This window comes from Pomacea canaliculata, linkage group LG1, assembly GCF_003073045.1.
Source record: "Pomacea canaliculata isolate SZHN2017 linkage group LG1, ASM307304v1, whole genome shotgun sequence".
NCBI lineage: Eukaryota > Metazoa > Mollusca > Gastropoda > Architaenioglossa > Ampullariidae > Pomacea > Pomacea canaliculata.
In genome coordinates, this window is record NC_037590.1 from 39,274,909 (window position 1) to 39,297,451 (window position 22,543).

At 50.2% G+C, this 22,543-nt stretch overlaps 1 protein-coding gene across 3 annotated transcripts in view; it reads left to right on the forward strand.

Moving 5' to 3' along the window:
• LOC112568006 (CCR4-NOT transcription complex subunit 6-like) overlaps positions 1-22,543 on the forward strand; it is a 46,417-nt gene that overhangs the window by 10,994 nt on the left and 12,880 nt on the right. For 2 of the 3 annotated variants that reach the window (XM_025244999.1, XM_025245009.1), the window contains 2 exons: positions 12,604-12,672; positions 21,395-21,552. In XM_025244999.1, coding sequence (XP_025100784.1) covers positions 12,604-12,672; positions 21,395-21,552 — 227 coding nt within the window. Of the gene's footprint in view, positions 1-2,162; positions 7,560-12,603; positions 12,673-21,394; positions 21,553-22,543 lie in introns of those variants that run through there. The other variant, XM_025244992.1, reaches the window with a different exon arrangement.

The following is a 22,543-nucleotide window of genomic DNA, read 5'->3' on the forward strand; positions in this document are numbered from 1 at the left end:
ACGGGAGTTGTGCCAAGCCCCACCCTCCTCAACACCCCTCTGAGGTGCAGGTAGTAGACAGCTCCTCCCCAGCGTGAAGTAGATCATAATAAGAAGCAGTTTCCATAATATGCTAGACACCTTTTGTCGTTTGACAAATTGTCTTGGCGTGGTTAACAAAAAGATGCTTTCGTTTCCTGTAAGTGCTCGCTGACAGCGCTCACGTGATCAGAAGACAAACCACCGTCTTAGTCTTGAACAATAGGTGTATTGTACTTGTTATGCGCTGTGTCGACTCCCCTCCTTCCCCTCGTTAAAAAAAAAAAAAGAGCTACATGTCGTCAGCGGGCTTTGATCATGCATCATGCATGTATCAAGAACCAGAAATGCAAGGCGAGCATAAACGTATCGCGCAACCTGCCCGTCTCTCTCACACTCGCACATGCACACACTTTAAGAAATAAAAAAATAATAGTCGTTAATGTATCAAGTGGCGTGTACACAACAAAAGGGCATTGATGTAACCGTTAAGGGTTCTTACTATTGTTAGAGGCTGGAATATATCTAATGACGTCAACGGCTATTTTTAGTTTGATGGCCCATAATTGCTATAAGTATTCTGCCTTTTTCCTAATTTACACTTTTCGTGTCTGGTAGGCAAAGCAGATGGTTTTAGTAAATCAGTTGCAAGGAAAGATCGAAGAACGAGTATTCTTGAGACTACGAGGGTCACAGAGAGAGATAAATATGAAGACTTAAGCAAAAATCCAAGTTGGTCAAGATGGCCGGACATCTTAGAAGTCGATGGAGCCATGCAGTGCCATAGTCTTATTTGAGGATGAAGAGGCCTATGGCTGGGAAAGTTCTACGATTTTGCGTTCCCTGTGGTGATTTTGCTTAGTCGGTTAGATGAAGTTTTTTTTAACAGTCAGTAAAGGATAAATTTTAACGATAATATGAGGTGTTGGTGATGTTGATCTGCTTTCAACCCCCCGGTATGTTGTGGAGGGTTTGTGCGCGTGGGTGTATGATTCACAACAATTTTTGCCATTCAGTGTTAGAGTTTCAACAGTATCATTTTCTGTTTTATATTTAAGGGCAACAGGAACTAGCTGTGGGGGGTATTCCTTGGTGGTGGTTTTTTTTTATTTTTAGAAAGAGCAAAGCCTTCTTCCCATCCTTAAGAAGATTTTTATTAAAAGCAGTAATGTTAGTTTAAAAGAAAAGGGGTTAATTTAAGTTAATATTGGCACTAGCGATGAGATACGGCTGCGTATTTCCAACCCATCCTTCATGACGAGGCAGGAGCGCTGGTTGTAGGTCAAGAGGCATTGGAGTGCAAGTTATGAAAGGTGTGTCAGGTCGATGTCAAGCCTTTTACAGCAGAAAGGTAAAAAAAGCAAAGACAGAAAAAAGTCTGATTGACTTTTCAGATGGCAACTTGTGTCTGTAGAGAAAGGGCGCCCGAGGGAGAGGACAAGCGCCCCACTAACGCCGCTGAATGTCGGACACTGGCCAATACGTGGGCCATTTGTTGTGTATCATCGCATCTTATTGTTGTGAGGCACTTCTCGCTGCCGCCTTTGTGTGCGCGCGCGTGTCTGTCTTGGCCTCTTGCGTAGTTCGGATTGCTGTATACGTCCCTGCATGTCAGAAAAAGTCGGTTGATGCACAGCCTCCCCGAAGTAGTGGACGCTGGCTGGGATGGAGTTGTCTGGTGCGGAGGGTGGGCAGCAAATGGTCGCCTCTTGTTGTGGCTGCCTCGCTAGTCCCCTGCCCCTGACCGCGTTTCCGCCAATGACTCATCGCTCGTTAAAGACTCAAGACCCACGCAAACCCTCGCACGGCCAGCGCGGCCGCGTCTTGCAGCACATCACGTGTGCTCCGGTGGTCGCCGTCGTCGTGGCCGCGGTTGACGACAGCAGAGGAAGCATCAGCCACCCCGAAAGACAGCAGCAGACCTACTTTTCCTCCCTCCGGCAAATCATTCAGCTGCCTGGCGCAGCCATTATCGATAATTTATGCCGCAGTAACAAAGAGCCGGCCGGCCCTGCCTCTGGTGCGGGCTTGGCTCAAATCAGACGCGCGCACACACGCACGCACACACGCACAGTGCCAGACGAAAAGGGAAAGGGGAAAAGTGGGGGGGGGGGCTGGTCATGTGACAGGGCTGCTGATTAGCATGGGAGTGATGATGTCAGCCGCCATGAGACAAGCGACGGTAGCTGTACACAAAACATATCAACGTGTATACGCACAGGGAGACGTAACCAAGTCCAGCGCCTGGCGCGATCGCTGACGTCACCCACAACGGCTTTGGATGAAGAGGGCGCCTGCGAGACGGCGGCGGTGTGCCGTTTAAAGCAGTTGCAGCGGTGAGCGACAAAAAGGAATCTTGGGTGGCGGTTTCAAACGGATGGATTTTGTCAGGATGATGCACTGGAGGCAAGCGGACTGAGACGCACGACCTCTCTGGGAGGGTGAGATATCGGCCAGACGGTGACATCCCTCGATGTGATGACTGATTCGGGAGGAGGAGATAAAAAGGTGTGCGATTCATCTACGCTGTAGACCGCGGGCCCACAGGGGAGGTGCCAAAGTGCTGTGATCGTCCCTCCAACTACCTGCCGCCCCGCAGACCCTTACCTCTCCAGTCTCGTGCCATCACCTCTCTAGTAAACAAAGATCGACAACAAAGCTTCCACCTTGTCTCCCCCTCCCCTCACCGGCACGGGCAAGACGTGTTAAGCGCCACCAGGAACAACGCCAAAAGCTGACGGTGTCGCTGCATGGCCCGCGGTGTTGGAGTGTTTGTGAGTTTAAAAAAAAACAACAACAAACACACGTCAAGACGATGTAAACACGAACTCTCTCCTACACCCTGTTTGAACCGCCAGCAATCCATCGCTTCATTGCGCCGCCACGTGTGTTGTTGTTTTCCTATAGCTTTCATCCGTGACGACACCGTGTCCTCCGGGCAAGTGACGTTCCCGCGACTGTTGCTGCTGTCGCCAGGAGTCAAGGCGAACACACGAACACCGCGTTGCCACCTGGCCCACCCCGGAAGAACGAGCGCCCGGGGCGCGCCATCCAGCCATCCAGCCACACAGTCACAGCGCGCGCGGTGCAGGGAGGGGGACCGGCCCTGCTTGTTTATTGTTCCGCTGGGGGAAGTAAACATCTAGTTGGAGGACCTGCCAAGCCCTTGGTTCGTCGCCAGCCGGCTCGTTCACTTTACGGCCCGCCAGGTGAAGGGAAGGGGGAGAGGCAGAAGGGTGGGGTGGGTGTCGAGAGCAAGGTGGAGCGCCCTCTCATTACTGGCGACGCAGTTATCGGCGTCAAGAGCGCGACGCCACACGTAACACCGGGGTTGGTAACCTGTCGACTTCGTCGTCTCTGGTGGCTTCTTCGTCACAGCCTGCCTGTGAGCCAGCGAGGCTTAGTCACTGTATGTGTTTTCCCGTCGCCAACCCAAGGCTTGTTTGTAGGACAGCCTCCCCTTGGTCTCTTGTTGACGGTCGTGAACGTTGAGGCGAGAAGAGTTCAAGCAGCGACGTGTTGTAGGCGCGGGAAGTCGTACAGCGTGTGCAACCTGTCGCCGTCTGATTGTTGACCTGTGGCGCGCGCGCGTGTGTGTGTTGTTAGATGCTCAACTCTGAACCTGGATACATCAGGAGCTAAAGATCACGTGGCTGACATCTGCGCCTTTCATCGTCGCCTCATCCTTGACTCCACTTTCGTTTTAAGATCAGAGAGGTGTTGATGCGCGTTGTTCGCGTTTTCCCGACTTCCAGCCAGTGGTCAGTGAGGACACGCTTCTTACATGCCTTCACGAGAGACCATTCTGTGGCGAGGTGTGGAGAGAGCACATCAGACATCGTGTAACAACCACAGCTACTACTACAACAACTAGGCCAGCCAGACACACGCCGAGGGGCTGACATCGTGTCGGGACTACTACTTCTATTGTTACCACACCAACCGTATCCACGGCTTGGGAGAGACTCGGCCCCCACCACGATAACAAGGCCTTTGCCCTGATTACAGGAATCTCGGGGCTGGTTGTTTGTGGAGCCAGTGGATGCGAGTATCTGTCCGTCCTGCGAGGGCACGCCCTGGCGGTAACAAAGCTCCTCTCGTCCTTTTGTTGTGTCGCTTGCCAGAGCGGTGAGCCGCGGCACGCCTGGCGGTACTTGAGGCTGGAGAGGGGAGCAGTCAAGGGGGGTAGGTAGAGACACAGACCAGGTGTTCCTGTCTGTACACCACACGTCACTGCTGTTCGTCTGCACCAATCCCTCCACGTGTTCGCGGGTGGACACACGAAGATTTCCTCATCTCGCGCGACAAAGGAGTTAAAAGTGTTCAGATATCGTTTTCAACAAGAACGAACAGGATTCTTACTTAGCTGTCGAGACTTTATAGAGATCTCGTATGTTGTGTTGAATTGTGCTATGTTCATCGACTGGTAAGGTAGTTTTCCTCTTTTTTTGAGTGTGGTTGACTTGGAAGATATTAGAAGCAAGCGGGAATACCCCCTCCTCTGTTGGAGGTGAAAAGAGCGACTGACCTTTTACCTGGCGTAGACATTTGTGTGTAGGGCGGGAAACCCCTTTTTGTATTTGCTTTGTGAGCGCGTGGTGTGTTGTTGGTGCGCGTACGCCTGTGGCAGACACGTGTAAGCTTGTTTATTGATCGAACAAGCACGTGCTTCCAACGCACTACGCAGGATTACCCCTCACCCTCCCGTCCTAGGACCAGCTGCACTCTTTGTTATTGTTTACCCCTTCATCATCTACTCCATCTTTGTCCCGATAAGCTTGCAGTGGACGCCGTTGTTTGGCCCAGTTTCCTCCTGTCGCGACCAATAACAGGCAAGTTTGTTTTTAACCAGATTGTTTTGGGTTTTTTTTTCTGACCGACTTGCCTTTTGGGCGGACGGAGGTTGTATGCCAGCGGTTTATAAAATTGTCGGGTTTTGAGACTGGCTGAAGATAAGCTTTGTTTCGCGGGACTTGCAAGCTTACACAAGTATACAACGGTTGTATAAACGAAACTGCTCATCTGCTTCGCTTTTGTCTTGGAAGAGTACACGTCAGGCTCAGTGCGCCAGGTGTGGCCAGAAGTACAGAGAGAGAGAGGAAGCCTGTATTACATCACCTGGCAGTCAAGAGCAAACTCACAAGGGCACCCACCCCCGCGGTCGTGGGGAACAAAGGAGCAACAGGAAGCGGGCACTGTGTGGTCACACAGCACGGCTCATCACAGTTCTGCTCCGTTGAGAGCACACGTCACCAGTACTGGGCAGCCAGGAAGACGATAAAGCCCTCGCCTAGCGCGAATCACAGCCAGTGCACTATGTGGGACAGGTGAGAAGTGTCTGTGTGACAGGAGTGTGCCAAAGACGGATTTGCTTGCAGCTGTTTGCTGACAGTTCCGAAGTTCGTCTGTCGCGTGCTTGTTAAGCTGTGTATCTCCCCCCCCCCCCTGAAGCAACAGGAGCCTGCCCTCTTCGACACAAACCTGTTTGGGGGCAGGTGGGGGCTAGGGAAACCTTTCCGCTGAGTGACCGAGGGACGCCATTCAGCGAGCAGGTCTCGTCCGCGCGCGCGTGCTTTTGTCTGTGCTGAACGAACGCACGTGATTTGGCGCCCAGCACTTGTTCCCGGGAACGCTAATTTGAATAAGCACTGAGAGAGAGAGAGGAAAAGAGGGAGGGAGGCGAGAAACACGAGATGAATTTGGCAGTTGGCTGCGGTCGTGCCATCAGTCGGACGTGAGAGGGCCAGACGACAGGATTGGGAGCGCGAGGTGCAATGTTTCTCGTGTGAGCGACGAGAGCGAGAAGACCATGGGCAAGTCGCAAGAGGAGGACATGGCGCGGCCTGTCAAAAGGCAGGTGGTAAGCGCCAGCGCAAACCTAGAGGTGGTCAGCGAGGAGAACTTTGCGCGCCGCCTGCAGGGCATGAGCGCCTGCCTGAACTGCCAGAAGGAGCGCTCGGGGGGAGCGGGAGGAGGAGGGGGAGGCGGTGGTGGGAGTGGAGGGTCCGCGCACGGACCCCGTCCAAGCCACAAGCTAGGGGGCCGCGGGGGCAAGCAAGGACGGCGCAAGCAGGCCAAATCCAACACCCCCATCGTCATCCATCTCAAAGACACCCTGCGCTCGGTCCTGCAGCAGCGCCAGCGCAGCTTTGACACCGACTCGGACGTGTCGGCACGCTCCACTGACGATGACGTCACGCAAGAGGTCTTCGGGGACGTCTCCAGCATCCCAGAATTCGTGCCGCAACAAGCGCCGCGTGTACCCCCGAGTCGTTCGCACCCTCACCACCAGCTGTCGCTGTCCCGTCAGCGGCGCGAGAAGTCCAAGAAGAACCTGACGGCGCTCATCTCCGTTATCGAGAAGGCGCACCGGAAGGACCCGTCTTCGAGTGGTCTGGTCGAGTCCAACTTGAGTCAGAACTCTATCTGCTCCAAACTGTCGCACCTGCTGAACAATGCCGTGAGCCTGCACGACATAGGTCTAGGCTCGCAGCCGCATCCGCCGCAGCGCAACATCGGGGAGTGCGACAACGTGGATGTCATTTGCAATGATCTCTATGAGACCGAAAAAAAGAGCACAGCGGAGACGTTGGAGGACTCGGACTCCGTGTTGTCAGACAAGTCTTCCATCACCTCCAGCTCGGATGCATTGTCGGACTCCGACAGTCTGGTGGTGGAAGAGAGTGCGGGGGTGGAGTTCACACCCGAGGAGCTGCAGCGCCTTGCCGAGTACACCACGGGCTTCCCACTGTACCGCTACGACTGCGCCCCCTCCGAGTGCCCCGAGTGCCTGTCAGCGTGGTACACACACCAGATTTACCAGTACGAAGGATGCTATCTAGATACGTTAGTTGCCCCTAGGGCCACGCGGCCGGACTCGACCTCATCGAAACACAGAAGCAAAAAACATTCTTCTAATAACAACAACAACGAAAGAGACCCAGGCGGAGTGTTAGCGGAAGGTGCAGACTCCGAGGGTTGTGTTTTTGCCCCTGCGACAGCGGACGATGTCACCTCGGAGGACAGGTCTTCCGAGGTTGAGCGTGGCAGCACTAACATCACCAACACTACCACCACAACGACCTGTCTCAGTCTAGCTTCATCGTCGTCCTCATTATTTTCGTCAAGCGGCAAGGAAAGCGGCTGGCCATACAGCAAAGGCGCGCGGCAACTGTGGGACATTGACGTGTCGCAGGCGGGGCGGCGCAACAGTCGCGAGCAACGAGGGGACAACCCTTTCGCTGACAGTGTGTACCTGGACCTGACGGGCACCGACGTGTCCATCTCCGTATACTATCACCACAGCCTGATGCAGGACGAGGTGGCCCGTGCCACTATGGCCACTTCAGCCGCCATGCTGTCGCCCGCCTTCTGCGCCGCTGCCGCTGCCGCCGCCGCAGCCGCGTCGTCATCCCTGTACTCCGCGTACTACTCCACCTTCGCGGGCTCCGCCATATACAGCCTGCCCATGCCGCTGACGCTTTTCAGCGAGGCTGCCTTGCCCAAGATCGCCATGGTGCCACCCCACGAGCTCAAGAAGTGTGAGTATATCTGGCCCACCCGGCTAAGTACCCCATGTACCCGACCTCTACCTATCACTCCCCCCCCCCCGCCTCACACCCATCAGTGCGATATAGTTTTTAGGGGGTAGAATTTCTTGTAAACATCATCGACGTCCCCCCCCCCTCTCCCCACAAAAAAAGTTGTTCTACTTCTTGTGGTGCAGCCCTTGCCTAGACAAGCACCAGTGCACACCCGTTGACAGTCACGCACGAACGCGCACTCGGGAAGGTAGCGAAGTTAGGGGTGGGAGAGGAGGTGGAGTCACGTGACTCGTTTTAGGAGTGCAAAGTTTTAACCGCTCGTGCACTAATTTCTTTCAGCGAAGCCTGTTGCACTAACGGATGTATACAGATAGTTGTTGACAGCTTTGTCATCCTCCCTCCCGCACTTTTACCCGCGGCTGTCGAAATCATGGATAAAGTTGCCGGCCCCTCCACGCACACACACCCTGCTTTCACCCCCTCCCTTGTGGGGCCGCGTTTGGACTGGGTGTTGGGTAATTTGACAACTCGACAGAGGATGGAAAGAGCACAGCCCGGGCTGGGTAAATTAATCTTTACCCGCGGCATTGACCAAATCTGACCTTTCAACTCAATTACCCAGTCATACGATTACCTGCCTTTTTGAGCGCTCTGTTGATGATGGTGGGAGGGAGGAATCGGCCATACCTTCCACCTGTTTCATTGCTGTCCCCAACACACACACCCTTCACCCACTCCCCCGTCTAAAACCCCGCGACAACATGTGGACAAAGGAGGGTTTTATCTGCGGTCTTGCCACGAGTCTAATACCCCGACTTTTGCCCCGCCGAGGTAGTCAATGATCATTGCTGGCTGCTTTCGATCGCGCGCTGTGACTGAACGGGTCTAAACGGATTGCGCCTGTTGACAGACGGACCTAATCTACCCTCTAACGACAGAAACATACTCCTCTGCCCCCTCCTCCCTCCATCACCCGGGTCCGTGCAGGTGCGTTGTGCTGCATTTGTTTACATAAGCACGGAGGTGTTGGAGGCCTGCAGGTGGAGGTTGATGATAGCATGGCCGGAGCTGCTAATGTTAGTCCCGGGTGCGAGGCTTTGGTCATCGACTGTTATCGTCTTGCGATTCTCGAACCCCATTGTAGATCAGATCTATCGCGGGGAGAATTACTCTGTAATAACCGTTGAATTAATCTGTAATACCCGTTGAATTACGCTGTAATACCCGTTAATACCCGGACAAGCGAACTCGTCGTCTGTAGCTTTATAGGGCAGTAAGGTTACCGCCAGCAGGTAATCGCTCTACGCGAAGTCAACAAACAAGCGACATGTCAACACTTGGTGTTGCTTGAGCTTGTTACAAATACTTGTGCTGTGTCTGTAACACCGACAGGACGGTGGGGTGGTAGTGAGGGTGGGGTGGTGGTGAGGGTGGGGTGGTAGTGAGGGTGGGGTGGCGGTGAGGGCGGGGTTTTTGATGATGGAAGTGCACAGTCCAAGTGCAAGTACATTGTGTGTGCGTGCGTTATCGTGCACAAGGAACTGCGTTATTCAGATCGGCGCAACCTACACAAGAATGTGACCTTGTGTGAGTACGAGTCCGGTGTGAAGAATTACAGTGCAACAAGAATTGTACACCATGATGTACATGGTCAGGACGGCCCTGTACATCAAAGCGCGCACGCACGCTCAGACACAAACTGACGCACGTGCATACGCTGAGAGCCCATCTTTTACTGTTCTTGTAAACAAACATTGCATCAGGCTTGTGATAAGCGGGGGATAGATAATGCTATGGGTTTTTTTTTTATCCTTTTTGGAACAGAAACATTCCTAACGGTTAATTTGGTTGAATTTTTTGGGGGAGAGGATGGCGAATGTTTTCTACGGCAATTAATAGAATTGCTCTTAGACAACCGGCACCGAGGTGTCTGCTTGCCGTGTAATCAAGATGTCATTTGGATAATGCGGTCGTGGTGCCGTGGTTATTTATCTTGTCAATATTGTTGACTCCGTCAGGTCGACAACATTACCGACTGTGCCGTTGGAAGACGGATGCTGTGGTGGTGATAGACACGACATCGTTACGGCTCTAGGTTTTGACAGTGTTTTTATGGCCTTGTTGATGTTCACTTGTTGCTGCATGCAGCCGCCACCACCAGCACTACGCGTCGTGTCAGTGGATGTGTGCGATGATGAATTGTGTTGCAGTGGGGAGGGATGGGGACCGTATTTTTTGGAGTGGGATGTAGTTGTCAGCAAGTCATCGGGCAACGCCTGTGGTGAAGTCGTGAGCAGGTCTGGCGAGGACATTTTTGATGAAATCGACTGGCGGGGAGATAATAGGGGGAGGGGGAACATTCTGTTGCCCGGGAGGAGACCACCTCCATCTCCTAACGCCCTATACCCATCTCTTTGTGGATGGTGTGTGAGAAAAGAGAAAGAGAAGAATATTGAATCGCTCGTGTGTGAGAGAGAGAAAGAAGAAGAGGAAAAAACCAACATTGAATTGCATTCTTTCGTTGCGTGATCAGCTGCAGTTATGCCAGACAGGATGGAGGGAGGTCGAGAAGCAGTAGAGTAGGTCCCAGTTGCTGTTGTGCGGGTCAAGCAAGTGGTTGACACGGGTCATATAGCGAGACGTGGTGTATGTGTGTGTGTGGAGATCCCAGACACGCATTGGCTAGCAGAACTGGTGCTGCCACCTGGGCGAGCACACCTGGCTCGTGAGCACCGGACCGCTGCATGCCTGCCATCTCCTAGAACCCGCACCTTGATACCTGGCTGCTCTAGTCACCGTTCTGTCATTATAGAACTTCTGCTGTACAGTGCAGGTGTTGTCGCATGATAGGTTAGCTATGTATAGTAAACAGCTTCTACCCCTCTCTCCCACCCACCCCACCCCTTGCTCCACGCGTACACACCCCTTATCTCACTTACAAATATCGTCCACGAACACACGCCTTCTGTCCTATATATCTCCATTTCTCGGTGCACCTATTGTTTGGGGTGTGGGGAGTTGGGAATTAAAAGTGCCAGCTCATACGACTGTGTGAAAGTGGCAGATGGCGTATTTTAAAAGAAGATTACCTTTTGCGATCTTTGTCCCAGTGTTGTTTTTTTTTCCAGCGACGTGAGCGAACTGTAAAGTCGCAATTTGTAAGACAGCAGCGTGCGTCGACCGCGCCCCACCTTTCCTGGTGGTGTCAGCAGCCCCACCAACCCACCCTTTCAACCCAGTTCATTTCTTTATTTTGTTGTAAGCCCAAGCAGCAAACAATAACGGGTAAAACAGAACATTACAGCTTGCTGTGGTGACACAGACTATGACAAACGATCAAGACATTGCCATGATGAGAAACAGAAGTTGATCAACTTCGTCCTTGAAGAAGACGCCTGGAGGCTCTTGGTGTTTGAGCAACATGTAGGCTGGGCTCCACCCACACCTTGCCGTTCCCCAGATGTGAGGATGTAACCTGCTGTGTGCACTCCTCATTCCCTGTTTTTGTAGCTACAGCCCTGTCACATCACCCCCTCCCTGTGTGTTAGCGTACCCACGGAGGCGAGTAGTAGTTACCTGTTGCTGTCACCCAGAAATGGTGTAGTCTTCCTTTCGGGTTTGTCTGTCTAGAGCCATTTCCTCAGTTGCTGCCAAGTTAAAGAGGTGTTCTAGGTTTTGTATTGCCGATATTAGGGGGGAGTATGCTTGTGTGGAAGTGGGGGGGAGGGTAGTAGACCGAAAGTTTTGTGTAGAAACGTTGTGTGGGTGTGCTGTGGGATGTTATTTGCTGTCTTTATACGTGTAAGTTTTTGTTAATGGCTATAGATAAAAGTTGTGGTTTCAAGCATCCCTTCCTTTGATCCCACTTTCATGCGCGCGCTCACACAGTGACAGCATCATCGTCCTCCGCCAGTATCTTGTCCCCTGATCCTGCCCCGTAGACAGCGAGTGTCTCAGTGACTTTGCCCGACCTTATCCTGTAGTGTTGTAATGCTCACCTGCAAACCTATTCGTCGACTGGCTCACTGGCGTGTCATCTACACCAAAGAACATCACCATGTGCCTCATCGCAGGCCCTTAACATCACATTCAGCACCCGTAGGCCACTCCCCCGCTACATTCTCGTAGGTGTGTTGTGTCCTTACAGAACCTCCAGCCACTCCATCTTCTACTGTTTATCATTACTCGCAGACCCCATCCCCTTACCTCCCAGTTTTCACGCTTTTCTTCCTCCCTAAAACGAGGCAACAGCGAGGCGCAGCAAAGATCGGGTGTCGTGGGGCTCAGTCGCCGTCTCGGGCATGCGGTTCTTTCTCAACATGGGGGACCTGCTTGCATGTCCGGCTTAGCCCCGACAATTTTTCCTGCGCGTGTTCCGAGTTGCTAGTTGCAGGTAACACGCTGTCCCTCCTCTCTTTTCCGTTAAAAGTTCCCATGGGTGGCTATGACAGCTAGTACGTGCTTATCGTCGTTGTGTGGTGAGAAGTAAGCAGCAGTTGGCATCTCAGCTTGTTTCTGGGAGCGGCAGTGGCACGTTTTTAACAGAAACCTCACACTGTGCATCATAAACAACATATCTAGGATGAAGGCATGCATGCGATGTCAGCCAGTGTGTTATTTCTTTGACAGCTAGCACTGTGAAGGTGTCGTATCTCAAATAATGCAAGCATCAGTAACTGCCTGTAGACATATTATTATTCAGTTATACCTCTGGCACGGCTAAACTGTTGTTGTTCGTGTTAGGCTAGTTAATAAAAACAGAGTGATATCCTGCGCTAGACAGATACATTTGCATGGATGCACACAGTCCTTGTTACCTGCCACTTCCACACGAGTGAGCTGCACGCTGCTTGCATGTAAACATCTTTTCTTACTTTGTCATTATTGTACCCTTTTTCTATCTTTCATTTACACATTTGTCTTCTTACACATTAACATGTGTTTATTGCATATTATTTGTGAGCATGTTTCATTTTAAAATTGCATGTAACTTCTTTGTTCGTTTGTGCTAATTACAGACATTTTGGTTGTGTTTTTGCAGTCACAACAACAGCGCCTCCTCAGAGACAGTGGATTGTGGCATCCCAACCAGACACAAAACGTCCTTCAGGTCAGTCCCAAATGTTTCTCTTCGCATGCAGTTACTGCGGCATTTAATTGCAACATTCCTTTTGACTGAAATCCATTGCAGTGATTAACAGGAGATTACTGCTGGGAGAAAATAGCAGCCTGCATAATAAGTGTAATTTCACAGCCATCAGACACTTGATTATGCAAAAAAGCCAGTGCTGACATCTTTATGAAGATTGTGTAATGGACAGATTACATGGATTGTGCTTAGTGTGACTGTTGATAATGACCGTATTGGTGCAGAGATATTCAGGATCAGTAAGTGCCAGCTGCAATTAATTCTCTCTTGTGGGTCTTAAGGTGAGGCATAAAATACTAGGTCAGTTTGCGTAGAAATGTTATGGTGGAATGAGGCAGGGGAACAGGGTGATTTGCTTATTTATATAGGGCTACTACATGCACTTAGATGTCTTGTTCGGAGCATTAAACTGATGTATTTGTATGTGCATGCATGTGTGTGCTTGCTTATTTACACTTTAGCGTATATAGGAGTGGGAAACATTTTCTTACTGATTGGCCCAAACAGCAGCGGCAACAGCGGCGGCATTGATGATTTGAGTGCACACAGCTGTCGAGAATTACTTTCTTCCTCCCTGCAGCCAGGCTGCTTTTGCTTATATTCTGGGATGACAAAGTCGCAATTGTCATCCTCAGCTTGTTTGCATTTTCCATTGTGTGCTGTGACAAAGCCGAGTGTTCTTTAGCCGTGGGCTGTGTTTGGGAGGTAGACCTTAATTTCTGCTGTGATGGAGAAAAGGATTGTTTAATGAAACCCAGGGAGTACTAAATGAATAAACAGCATGCGGCTGCTTTTTGTCTTAAAAGCTGTCTGCATGCAGGTTTTTCAATCAGAAAGGGGAGGAGGGAAATTGCATTTTAGATGGATGAGGCTACCAAAAAGATGAACAAGCTTGATGATCAGCCTAGCAAGACTGCTGTTGCTACAAATCAAATAGATACTCATTAACAGTAGAATAAAACTTAATGGAGAATATTTTAATATTTATAAACATTCTCTTACAATCACATGTAGAGACAGACTTAAAACATTAGTTGCTGTTAGAGCGTAATGAAAAAGAAGAAAGAAAAAAATATGGAAAGATCATAAGCAAATATGAACTCACACAAATAGCTGTCTCATTACACTTGAAAAAATAGACCACATTCTGCTAATAAATAACTATGAAATATATAAACGCCCTTCGTAAGGAAAAATGCCACTACCCTTGCCTAACCATTAATTTCCCCAAAATAGTAAATATAAGCGCCTCAAAACCCATAACCAAAATTCCAAGCATAATTTTCGCAAGGTAGAGTAAGTAAATATATACACAAATGTCTGAAGTATATCTACAACAAACAATACAGATTAGCAACAAACCACAAACAAAATCCCTTGCTAGAAAATAAGAACAATGCAACATAGGGATCTGGCAGCAGGCATTGAACACTACCACTGTGGACTTGGCAGACATTCTGGACCCAGCAGCAGGGAGCTACAAATGGAAGAGGGGACCACCTACAGTAACCGACTGTTGCAGCATCTTTCTCCTTCCTCCTCATCCTACTCTTTCCTCAGTTCCCATTCCCCCATACGCTGTCACAGTGTGAAATCGCCTTACTCAGAAAGCACTTCTCCCACCCAACCCTAAAAAAAAAGTTCCAAGGTTGTAGACGGCTTGTTGATTGTGGTCAACTCTTGCAAGTTTTTGGCTTGTCGCTAACTTTTTTTTATTTGTTTTGTTTTCTCCTAAATCTACTTCATGTGTTCGTGCATCATTTGTGTTCGCAAATCAAATTAGCATTGGCAACTTTAGAACTGGTGGTACAGACGGTAATGGATCGTTAATTTTATCTCCACGGTCTTGAGGGGTCAAGGGTAGGGATGGGAGAGATGCTGAGCTCAACCACCATCCCCCACCATCCCCACTACCTCCGTCACAGTCGGCGACCGCTTGCTAATTACATAATGGGAGCAGGTGACGTGGGAGAGGTGTTGGCAGGCGGGCCGTGTGATGTAATTGGGTCTCGCGAGATGGCGGCCACAAGACATTTGTCACGCTTCGACCCGTCGCACGCCTTGCTGCATGGGGGACGAGGGAGGTCGATGGCACCAGTCCTCCCTGCCCTCATTTCGCCTCACGTGTCCCACAGAGCTTACAGGTTGTGGGTGGGTGTGTGGATGATAAGAGAGGGGTGGTTCCCAGGAAAGGAATTTTTATAATTTTCTCTCTCTGGCTGTATATTATTTGTTATAGAAATACAGTATATACAGGTATGTCATCAGCGGTGCAATACCGTCCTGTACATTCCACAGAATTATCTCCACGAAATGTCGGCTTGTCAAGTATAGATGACGTGTTGTGCAGTGGGGTAGGGACCAGGTGGAGGGGGCAATTGGGGAGGAGGCAGCCGATACTGCGGAGGTAAAAACATCAACGTCGTTCACTGTCAGCTTGAAGTTTCTACCCTACCCTACCCCTCTTCCTCTATCCCTCCAAAAAAGCTCGAGCATCTTCCTACGCCACAGTTACGTGCTTGCTCAGAGCGTGCGCACGCTCCAGTAATAAAACAGCTTCAGCCCGGTCATTTTTGTGCTAAGGTCTTCCCATCATCCTACGGTTTGCTCGAGCGGTCTTTCTCCAGGAAAAAGACAGAAAGAACGAGCGCCAGAGAAGTGTAGAAACTCAGTGAACGCGTCGTCAAGCACCGATGTCCCTGGTGTAAGGAGGTTGCTGATTGGCTGAACCTGTCGCATCTCCACACAACTTTTTAAATGAGCCTAGCTACGTATTTAATTCTATAATTACAGGATTAAATTGTGTAGTTAGAATGCTTTCTATAGCTGTAGGATCGAGTTGTGTATGTAAAATTAATTGGATAGTAGCTTTGAAACAGAATATAAATGAACTACTCAGGTTTTAAGGAGTTGCTGTCTCTAGTTATAGAATGAGTCTCATACAATGAATTGCTTAGCTAGAGAGAGAAAAGTTTGGTTTTTTTTTAATTTCTAGTTGCGGCCTGTAGGCAAACGCAAGGCTGAAGACAAAAATTTAGTTTCTACAGATTCCTGCAATGGTCGAAACTCGCTACGATGAAATATCTAGTGTCCTTGGGTCGGATCTCGTCTCCGAGACACAGGCAATAACTCTTTTGATGTAACACCTCGTGTTCACTTGACTGCCGCTCAGTTTGTTTTTTTTTTCTTCCCTGGGTTGCCCTCCGGTGTCCGCCTCCGTTACCCTTCTCAGGTCCCTCCCGACGGCGAGGAGTCGCCAGAAGATGTCAAATCAGCCTCGTGGCAAGAAACCTTGGATGGAACTGAACGCACTGCCCAACATAATATATTGTGGTAGCTAAAGCAGGCTAGTGAAGTAAACAGTGCGATAGTGAAGTATGTCAATACAATAAACACGCCACCAGTTAAAATAAGTCGGTGAAATAAGTAGATAGCTCTCTTGCCCAACAGTCGTCTTGTCCGGTCCCCCGGGAGATAAAAGGCGACCGCTGTGTGGATCGTGAGTCGCCATTGATTGCAGAATGTCTGGCGGCATTTCACAGGAGTAGAGTGCTCGAGACCTTTGGCTGGTCTACAAACAACAGTTGCAAGTGCAGAATTAAAAGATAAGAATGAGGCCAAGTCAACGAACTGTTGACTTTCCACTTTTATTTGTTTCTCCTTTGATGCTACCACAAAGGCCAGATGTTTCTAATGCATATTACTTGAAGATTAACGGATCACATTAAATTATCTTTGTTATGGACTTAAAGTGGCGTAGGAGTATAAATTGGCTTCATGGCAACATTTTGCATCGATATACCAGCAGCAGATTTCGCTTTTCTGCCAGTTGAGGTTTTAAAGTCAAAGGTCTTCAGCTTTTCTTGGCTTTGTTTCCTTTTTTCTTGGAGATTGCACAGTTTGCAGGTGCGCGTTGGACAATCTCTTCTGTTAGGGTTGAGGTGAAGTGAGGGGTGGTGGTATCTTGGAAGGAAACATTTGTGTCTGTGCGATATAAAGTTTGTGTTGCAGTTGTCAGATTTGTGGTGTAACTGGATGGAGAACAAGATGCGATGTCGAGAGCATGTGGAGCAGGAATAATCGGTGAAGGGAATGTGCAGAGCAAGCAGGAAGCTTCCCAAGTGGCCAGCTCGCGGCTTAGTGCCGGTTGGAGTGTCGTTGACGTAGTGTTTTACGGCGAACTTTGTTCTCATCTACCGCCCCACCCATCCCAGCCCACCTCCATTACATCGTGAATGACTGTCCTTGGTTACGGCGACCTTCTGAGTGTGGACGGCTTATAGGGCATTGTGCGAGTCACGTGACTGCAGCATAAAGGTCACTACGGTTTTCTGTCTCACAGCCACCACCAGATTTTGTTTAACCTTTGTTGCTTGTGTTTCTTGTTGCTAACCTTGAGGGTTGGAGCAGACCGTGTCCTTTGTGGCCTGGCAAGTAGGTGAAGACTTGAAGCTAGCAGGTCGGCGAATTGAGAGGAGGACGGCGCAGGTCCCGACAAGACGGGGATGGAAAGAATGTAGAAAAGAGAACCACTCGGCTGGCGGTGCGGTCCAGTGTTTACACGATCGCAGTGGCCCACAGATTTGGCGAGGAAGAGGAAGCCGACGTTGTTGGCTGGCTTGACACCTGCCTCGGCAAATTGATAAAACACCTTTCGATTATCTTTGTGGCTTCTGTCATGGGAAATCGTAATGGTGCGCGACGAAAACACCCTCCTTTGCTCGTCCCTCACTCCCGATTTGCCTCTCCTCTATTCTCCTATCCCCTTTTTTCACACGTTTGTCATTCATTCTTTCCTGTTCCTGTTTTCGGCCATTGGGAGTGGAAATGGTTTTATTCGCATGTCTGGCTGGAAAAGTATGGAGGAGAGTGTGTCTGCATAGCATCAGTCAGAGGATGTTTTTTTTGTTGTCTGTCTGGTTTTCTGGCTGGCTCAAGATGCTCTCTTGTGTTGTCTGGTGGTTGTGGCTGGCTGAGTGGCGGGATGTGCATGGTAAGCACTTGTCACCCTGTCTCACTCCACTCTCTGTGCCAAGCGCCAGTTTCCTGGAAGTGCAGCGTTGCGTGTCAACACGTGCTTCATTAGCAAGGAGAGATGGCGGATATCGGGGATGCCGTTTGTAGAAAGTAGAACTACAGAACTTCCGTGTAGGTGGGGAGGGGGGGAGGGATGCTTGAGATAGTTGAAGAGTTCAGAGTTCTTGCGTCTCCTTGCACGCCCACATTAACCCTGGCAGTTGTGCGAGAGAAAACAGCGGAGACAACCACACTCTGAACATAGCCACCCTGTCTCCCCTCCCCAACATAAAAAGTGCTGATTAGCTTTGCAGGTAAACAAATTAATAATTGTCTTTCCCGCGTGTTGACGTGTGGACAAAGTGGCAGGTGCACAGCACCACGCATCCTCACGAACCGCCTCTCAGCACACTTCCCCTCGCACCCCGCGACCTGTCACCTCCCTGCTGGCCAGGACCTCCCCTGTCCACTCCCGCTTTTGTCTCCGTCTCCTCCTCCTCATCTGTCCCCAGGGCTTTCTTGGAAGCTGAGGCGACGGCTGAGACCGGACGTGGTGCGCGCAGTGGGGTTGGGTGGGCGCTGTCGTGGGCTCGTATGACGCAAAGGATGACGTCGTCGGGTGCGAGGCGGTAGTGACGTTATTTCTCACGTGTCCTTGCGCGTGTACATGCGGCAGCTGTTGGCGGCTTAAAATGAAAAGAAAATTGAGTTGTGAAGATGGAAGGACGGTCATCAGAATTAAGTTAGACTGACTTACAACAGACATAACGGGCCTGACGGCAATTGTTCACTGAGGCAGCCTCAGGAAGGCTTGACAACCTTGGCCAAAAATACCCTGACACTGGCAGATACTCAAGTGTCCCGTTCCTCACCTGCCCCCTGCCCCCAAACTCTCCTCCCCCCTGAATTTTAAGTTGATGTCGCTAGAGTATGGTACGAGCCGTAGTGTTTTTAGCTAATGTGGTTTGGTCGACGTCTCAGCCAACTGACAAGTGATTGTTCACTGCTCGCACAGTTCTAGTGCTTGTCTAAAAAAGGGTTAACGAGATTTAGGTCGCTGGAGAGGTAGGGGTTCTTGAGCTTGAAGAGGGTAATGTCCATCTACTCACTCCCCTCTGCTTCCTTTCCACCCCAGCAGTATATGTGGTAGGTATCTGTTCAACAACTGGGTCAACTAGAGGTGGAGACAGCATGTTGCCCACATACGTATCGAACCTGATTATTCGCTTTTGTTTGAATTTGGGGGAGGGAGGAATCGGGGAACCTTGTGGCGAAGTTATTTGTTTATGGTTGAATTTCTAGACAAGGAGATGGCGTCGACATCGCATGTACAAGAGTCGTAGAACGTGTTTCAGGAAACTGGACTGAAGGCATGACCTTTTGCTTTCCAGGTTAAGCGATACGGGAACAAGTGCACCCGTAACATTTACACCACCCAGATACACTGATAACATTGACACCAGCATGATGCAGTGTAGTACACTCCGGATCTTAGCGTCTCATCGTCAGGACGACCAGCTGTTAATTACGGTGATCACCACCCACAGTGCTTTGCGCCGACCTGGACATGATCAAGTTTCCAGCCCTGAGCTTACCAGTCACATCAAAAGCTTTTAAACCCATGGCAGGCAGTTCTCCATTGACCACCCAACCTGCACCATCCTGTGCGCACTCATCCATGAATGGCCGCGCAGTGAAGCCGACTGTTGTCGTCAGCTCGGCTCGTGCTTCCCACAAAGCCCTTGGGTCGACATGTAATATTTATGTCATTCCGTTTAATGTCGCCCCACACCCCCCGGCCGATTATGTTGAAGGCATTTACATCAGTCGTGCACTTAAATTACACTGGCTCCTACTACCTCTCTTTCTACCTCTTCTCTCCCCCTCACCCTGTAGATAATAACACCGTATTTAAAATCGTTTAACAGGACAACCTTCTGGACATCGTGTCAACAGGTAAAATGTTGCCGGTGACGACTGTGTCCAGTAATGGTTGACAACGGCAACTCCAGCATCTCGGTGGCAAGGAACGCAACTGCGTCATTACTGTTGTTAAGCAAATAAGTAGCGAGAGGGAGTGAAAGCTCTCCCTTAGCCATGCTCCGTGTCTGCAGCCTGGTCTCCTGGCGTCCTACCGAGTGGCAGGCCGGCAACAATGAAACCCGCTTAATGACATTGTAGACCCGCGCTGTGCAGTCTGTCGGGGGAACAGTCCTTCATTATTCATCTCGTTTTTACGCCCAAGATTATTGATTATCTCCCCGTCCCCCCAACGTCCTCTTTTCAAATATTCCAGCTGTAGACTCTGCTGCATGCGCGGTGTTAGAAAACTCAGCCATTCCCAGGGTGAGCCACCTTGACCAGACAAATGTCAAATAGGACTTTTGCTTTTGCCGACGTTTTGACGGTTTTATTTGATTGTCGTAAAGCAAGCTTGCCAAACCGAGACATGCAGCATGTCTGCGCAGCCTGTCTGTTCACTTGCTACGTTGATGATAACTGGAAAACGGTTTTAATGTCTTGAGCACGGTTACTGACCTTTTATGGGTGATTATCCGCCCTATCTGTCAGTTTGTGACGGCAGAGAGGTATAACGTCTCTGGTGACGGTCATTCTTGTCCTGCATCCGGGTCTCGTAACGGTTTTCCCGTCTTCTCTCACGTGCTCCCTGAAACGTTACATGCTGTTACAGGGGCGATGATCAAACTTCGACAGGGCGTAATCAATTAAAGTGTTAAATTAAACGCGACAGTGAGGATCTGGAGGACTGAGGTTCGGATCTCTTTGATGTCTGTAAGCATGACCTTCTATTACTGTTGCATCCGGGCGTTTGCCGCTAAAGCCAGAGCTTGCGGGAGAAGAGAGAGATGGGGACTACCACCAAATAAATGGAGGGCTGATGGTCTTGAAGAGACAATGCCTTATCTACACGCACACGACATTGTCTAACACAGAGAGAGGTCGCAAGTAATGACAATTAGGAAAACATCTCTGTCATACGCATGCAGCACGCAGGTCCTTGTTGCTTGAAGAGGTAGGTTGGGCTAAAGGGTGATAATCTCATTGATAGAATCAAGTGGCCTTGTTAAGATCGTTGACGAAACTCTTGAGAAACGCTGGGGGGCTGTGTGAGTGGGTGGGTGAGAGAATCTGATAACCTAATCCGCAACGGATAAAGGGCTTGTCCGGACCTCACGTGTAAAGCGGGATGCTGGTATAGAAAGAGAGGAGTGACCCATCCTTGTCGGATTCCCCCTTGCGTGTGTGTGTTTCCTGGGTAGGGAAGGGTCGGATGGATGAAAATCCTAGCCCAAGGGGCTTGACAGGTCGACATGCAGGTCACATTCCCCTGACTGATTAGCGTTCGAATCTTATCAGAGGCCTGCATTATTGATGATGTATTTCATTAAGGATGGCATGTTTAGCATATAGACACTCTGGTAGCCAGCCGAACATCTGCCTTTGGTGACAGAGATGAATCTCGATGTTTGGATGTTTAGTCGAGACTGATGGGCGCATTGAGCCCGCTACACTGCAGCTAAATGTGGGTGTTTTTTTAAAAATAATTGCATAATTATTATTAAAGTAAGAAAGGAAAACTGCAGCAAATAAAATGAAAACTTGTGAGAATGTTGTGATTCACGGGCCTGTTCCTTTTATGTTGCAGCCATCTTCAGTGTGCTGTGCTACAACGTGCTGTGCGACAAGTACTGCACGCGGCAGATGTACGGGTACTGCCCGGTGTGGGCGCTGAACTGGGAGTACCGCAAAAAGGGTATCATGGACGACATCCGCAGCCTCAACGGCGACATCATCAGCTTACAGGTGAGCCAGACCCTGATCAGCGAGGGGGCTGAGGGGATGAGAGAAGCACACACACATGACAGAAGACGCTGGTGGGTTTCTTGTACAGCGCCAGGCTCCCTCTTTCACAAATACATTGTCGCGGTCCGGTGGCGACTGTCGTCAGTGTAGCGAAGATTGACTGTCCTGGGTTCGGCTTTTGCCTCGGACACGCTCTTTTTTTTCTCTGCATGTGGTATCTGTTTATAGGGCTGGCTGTCTTGCCGTGATATAGTCTTAGTTGCTGGGTGGGCGTACAACACCTATTCCCCTCCCGCTACACAGACATCCAGCTTCCACCCCCGCATCCCCCTTATTCGTATATTGTCTGCGTCCGTTGGTCGACCACGCTACTACCTCATTACGTACGTCACGTCATCCCCTGGCGTCTTGGTTTCTATTTATAGGTAGAAAGGTGCTTGGAGATAACGAACAGATGCATTTGCCAATAAAATGTCACGGTGTCACGATACCTTTATTAGGACACTGCAACCTTCATGCAGCCGCCATGTGTCGGTGGTTCGGCGCTGAAGGCTAACACTGGCTGTGCTCCTACTTACCTAGTAAGCTTTCTTTACTCCAGGCTGTTCGCTGCTTTAACTGTGCGACTCCGACGACAACACCTAGGTAATCACGGCGTTATGTAACGCAGGGCACAGACAGAGGAACAGGCTTCAGACAAAGGTTCAAGGGAGTTGGGGGGGATGATGGGTCGACCTACACACGCATACAGTGAGATGAGCTACCTTTTCACTGAGAATCAATTGCCAGGGGCAGAGCGACAGAAGAGAGTGTAAGAAGTGTCGTGGGTATCGATATGTGAGGGGCACGACATCTTGCAGCAACTGTCGCTGTTGCCTGACTCCCCCCTTTGATCCACTCCCCTTACCCACGTCACCGTAACCTGCATCGTCAACATCAGCGCTGCTCTCATCCCGACAGTGCTTTAATCCCCTCCCCCTCATATTTTTTT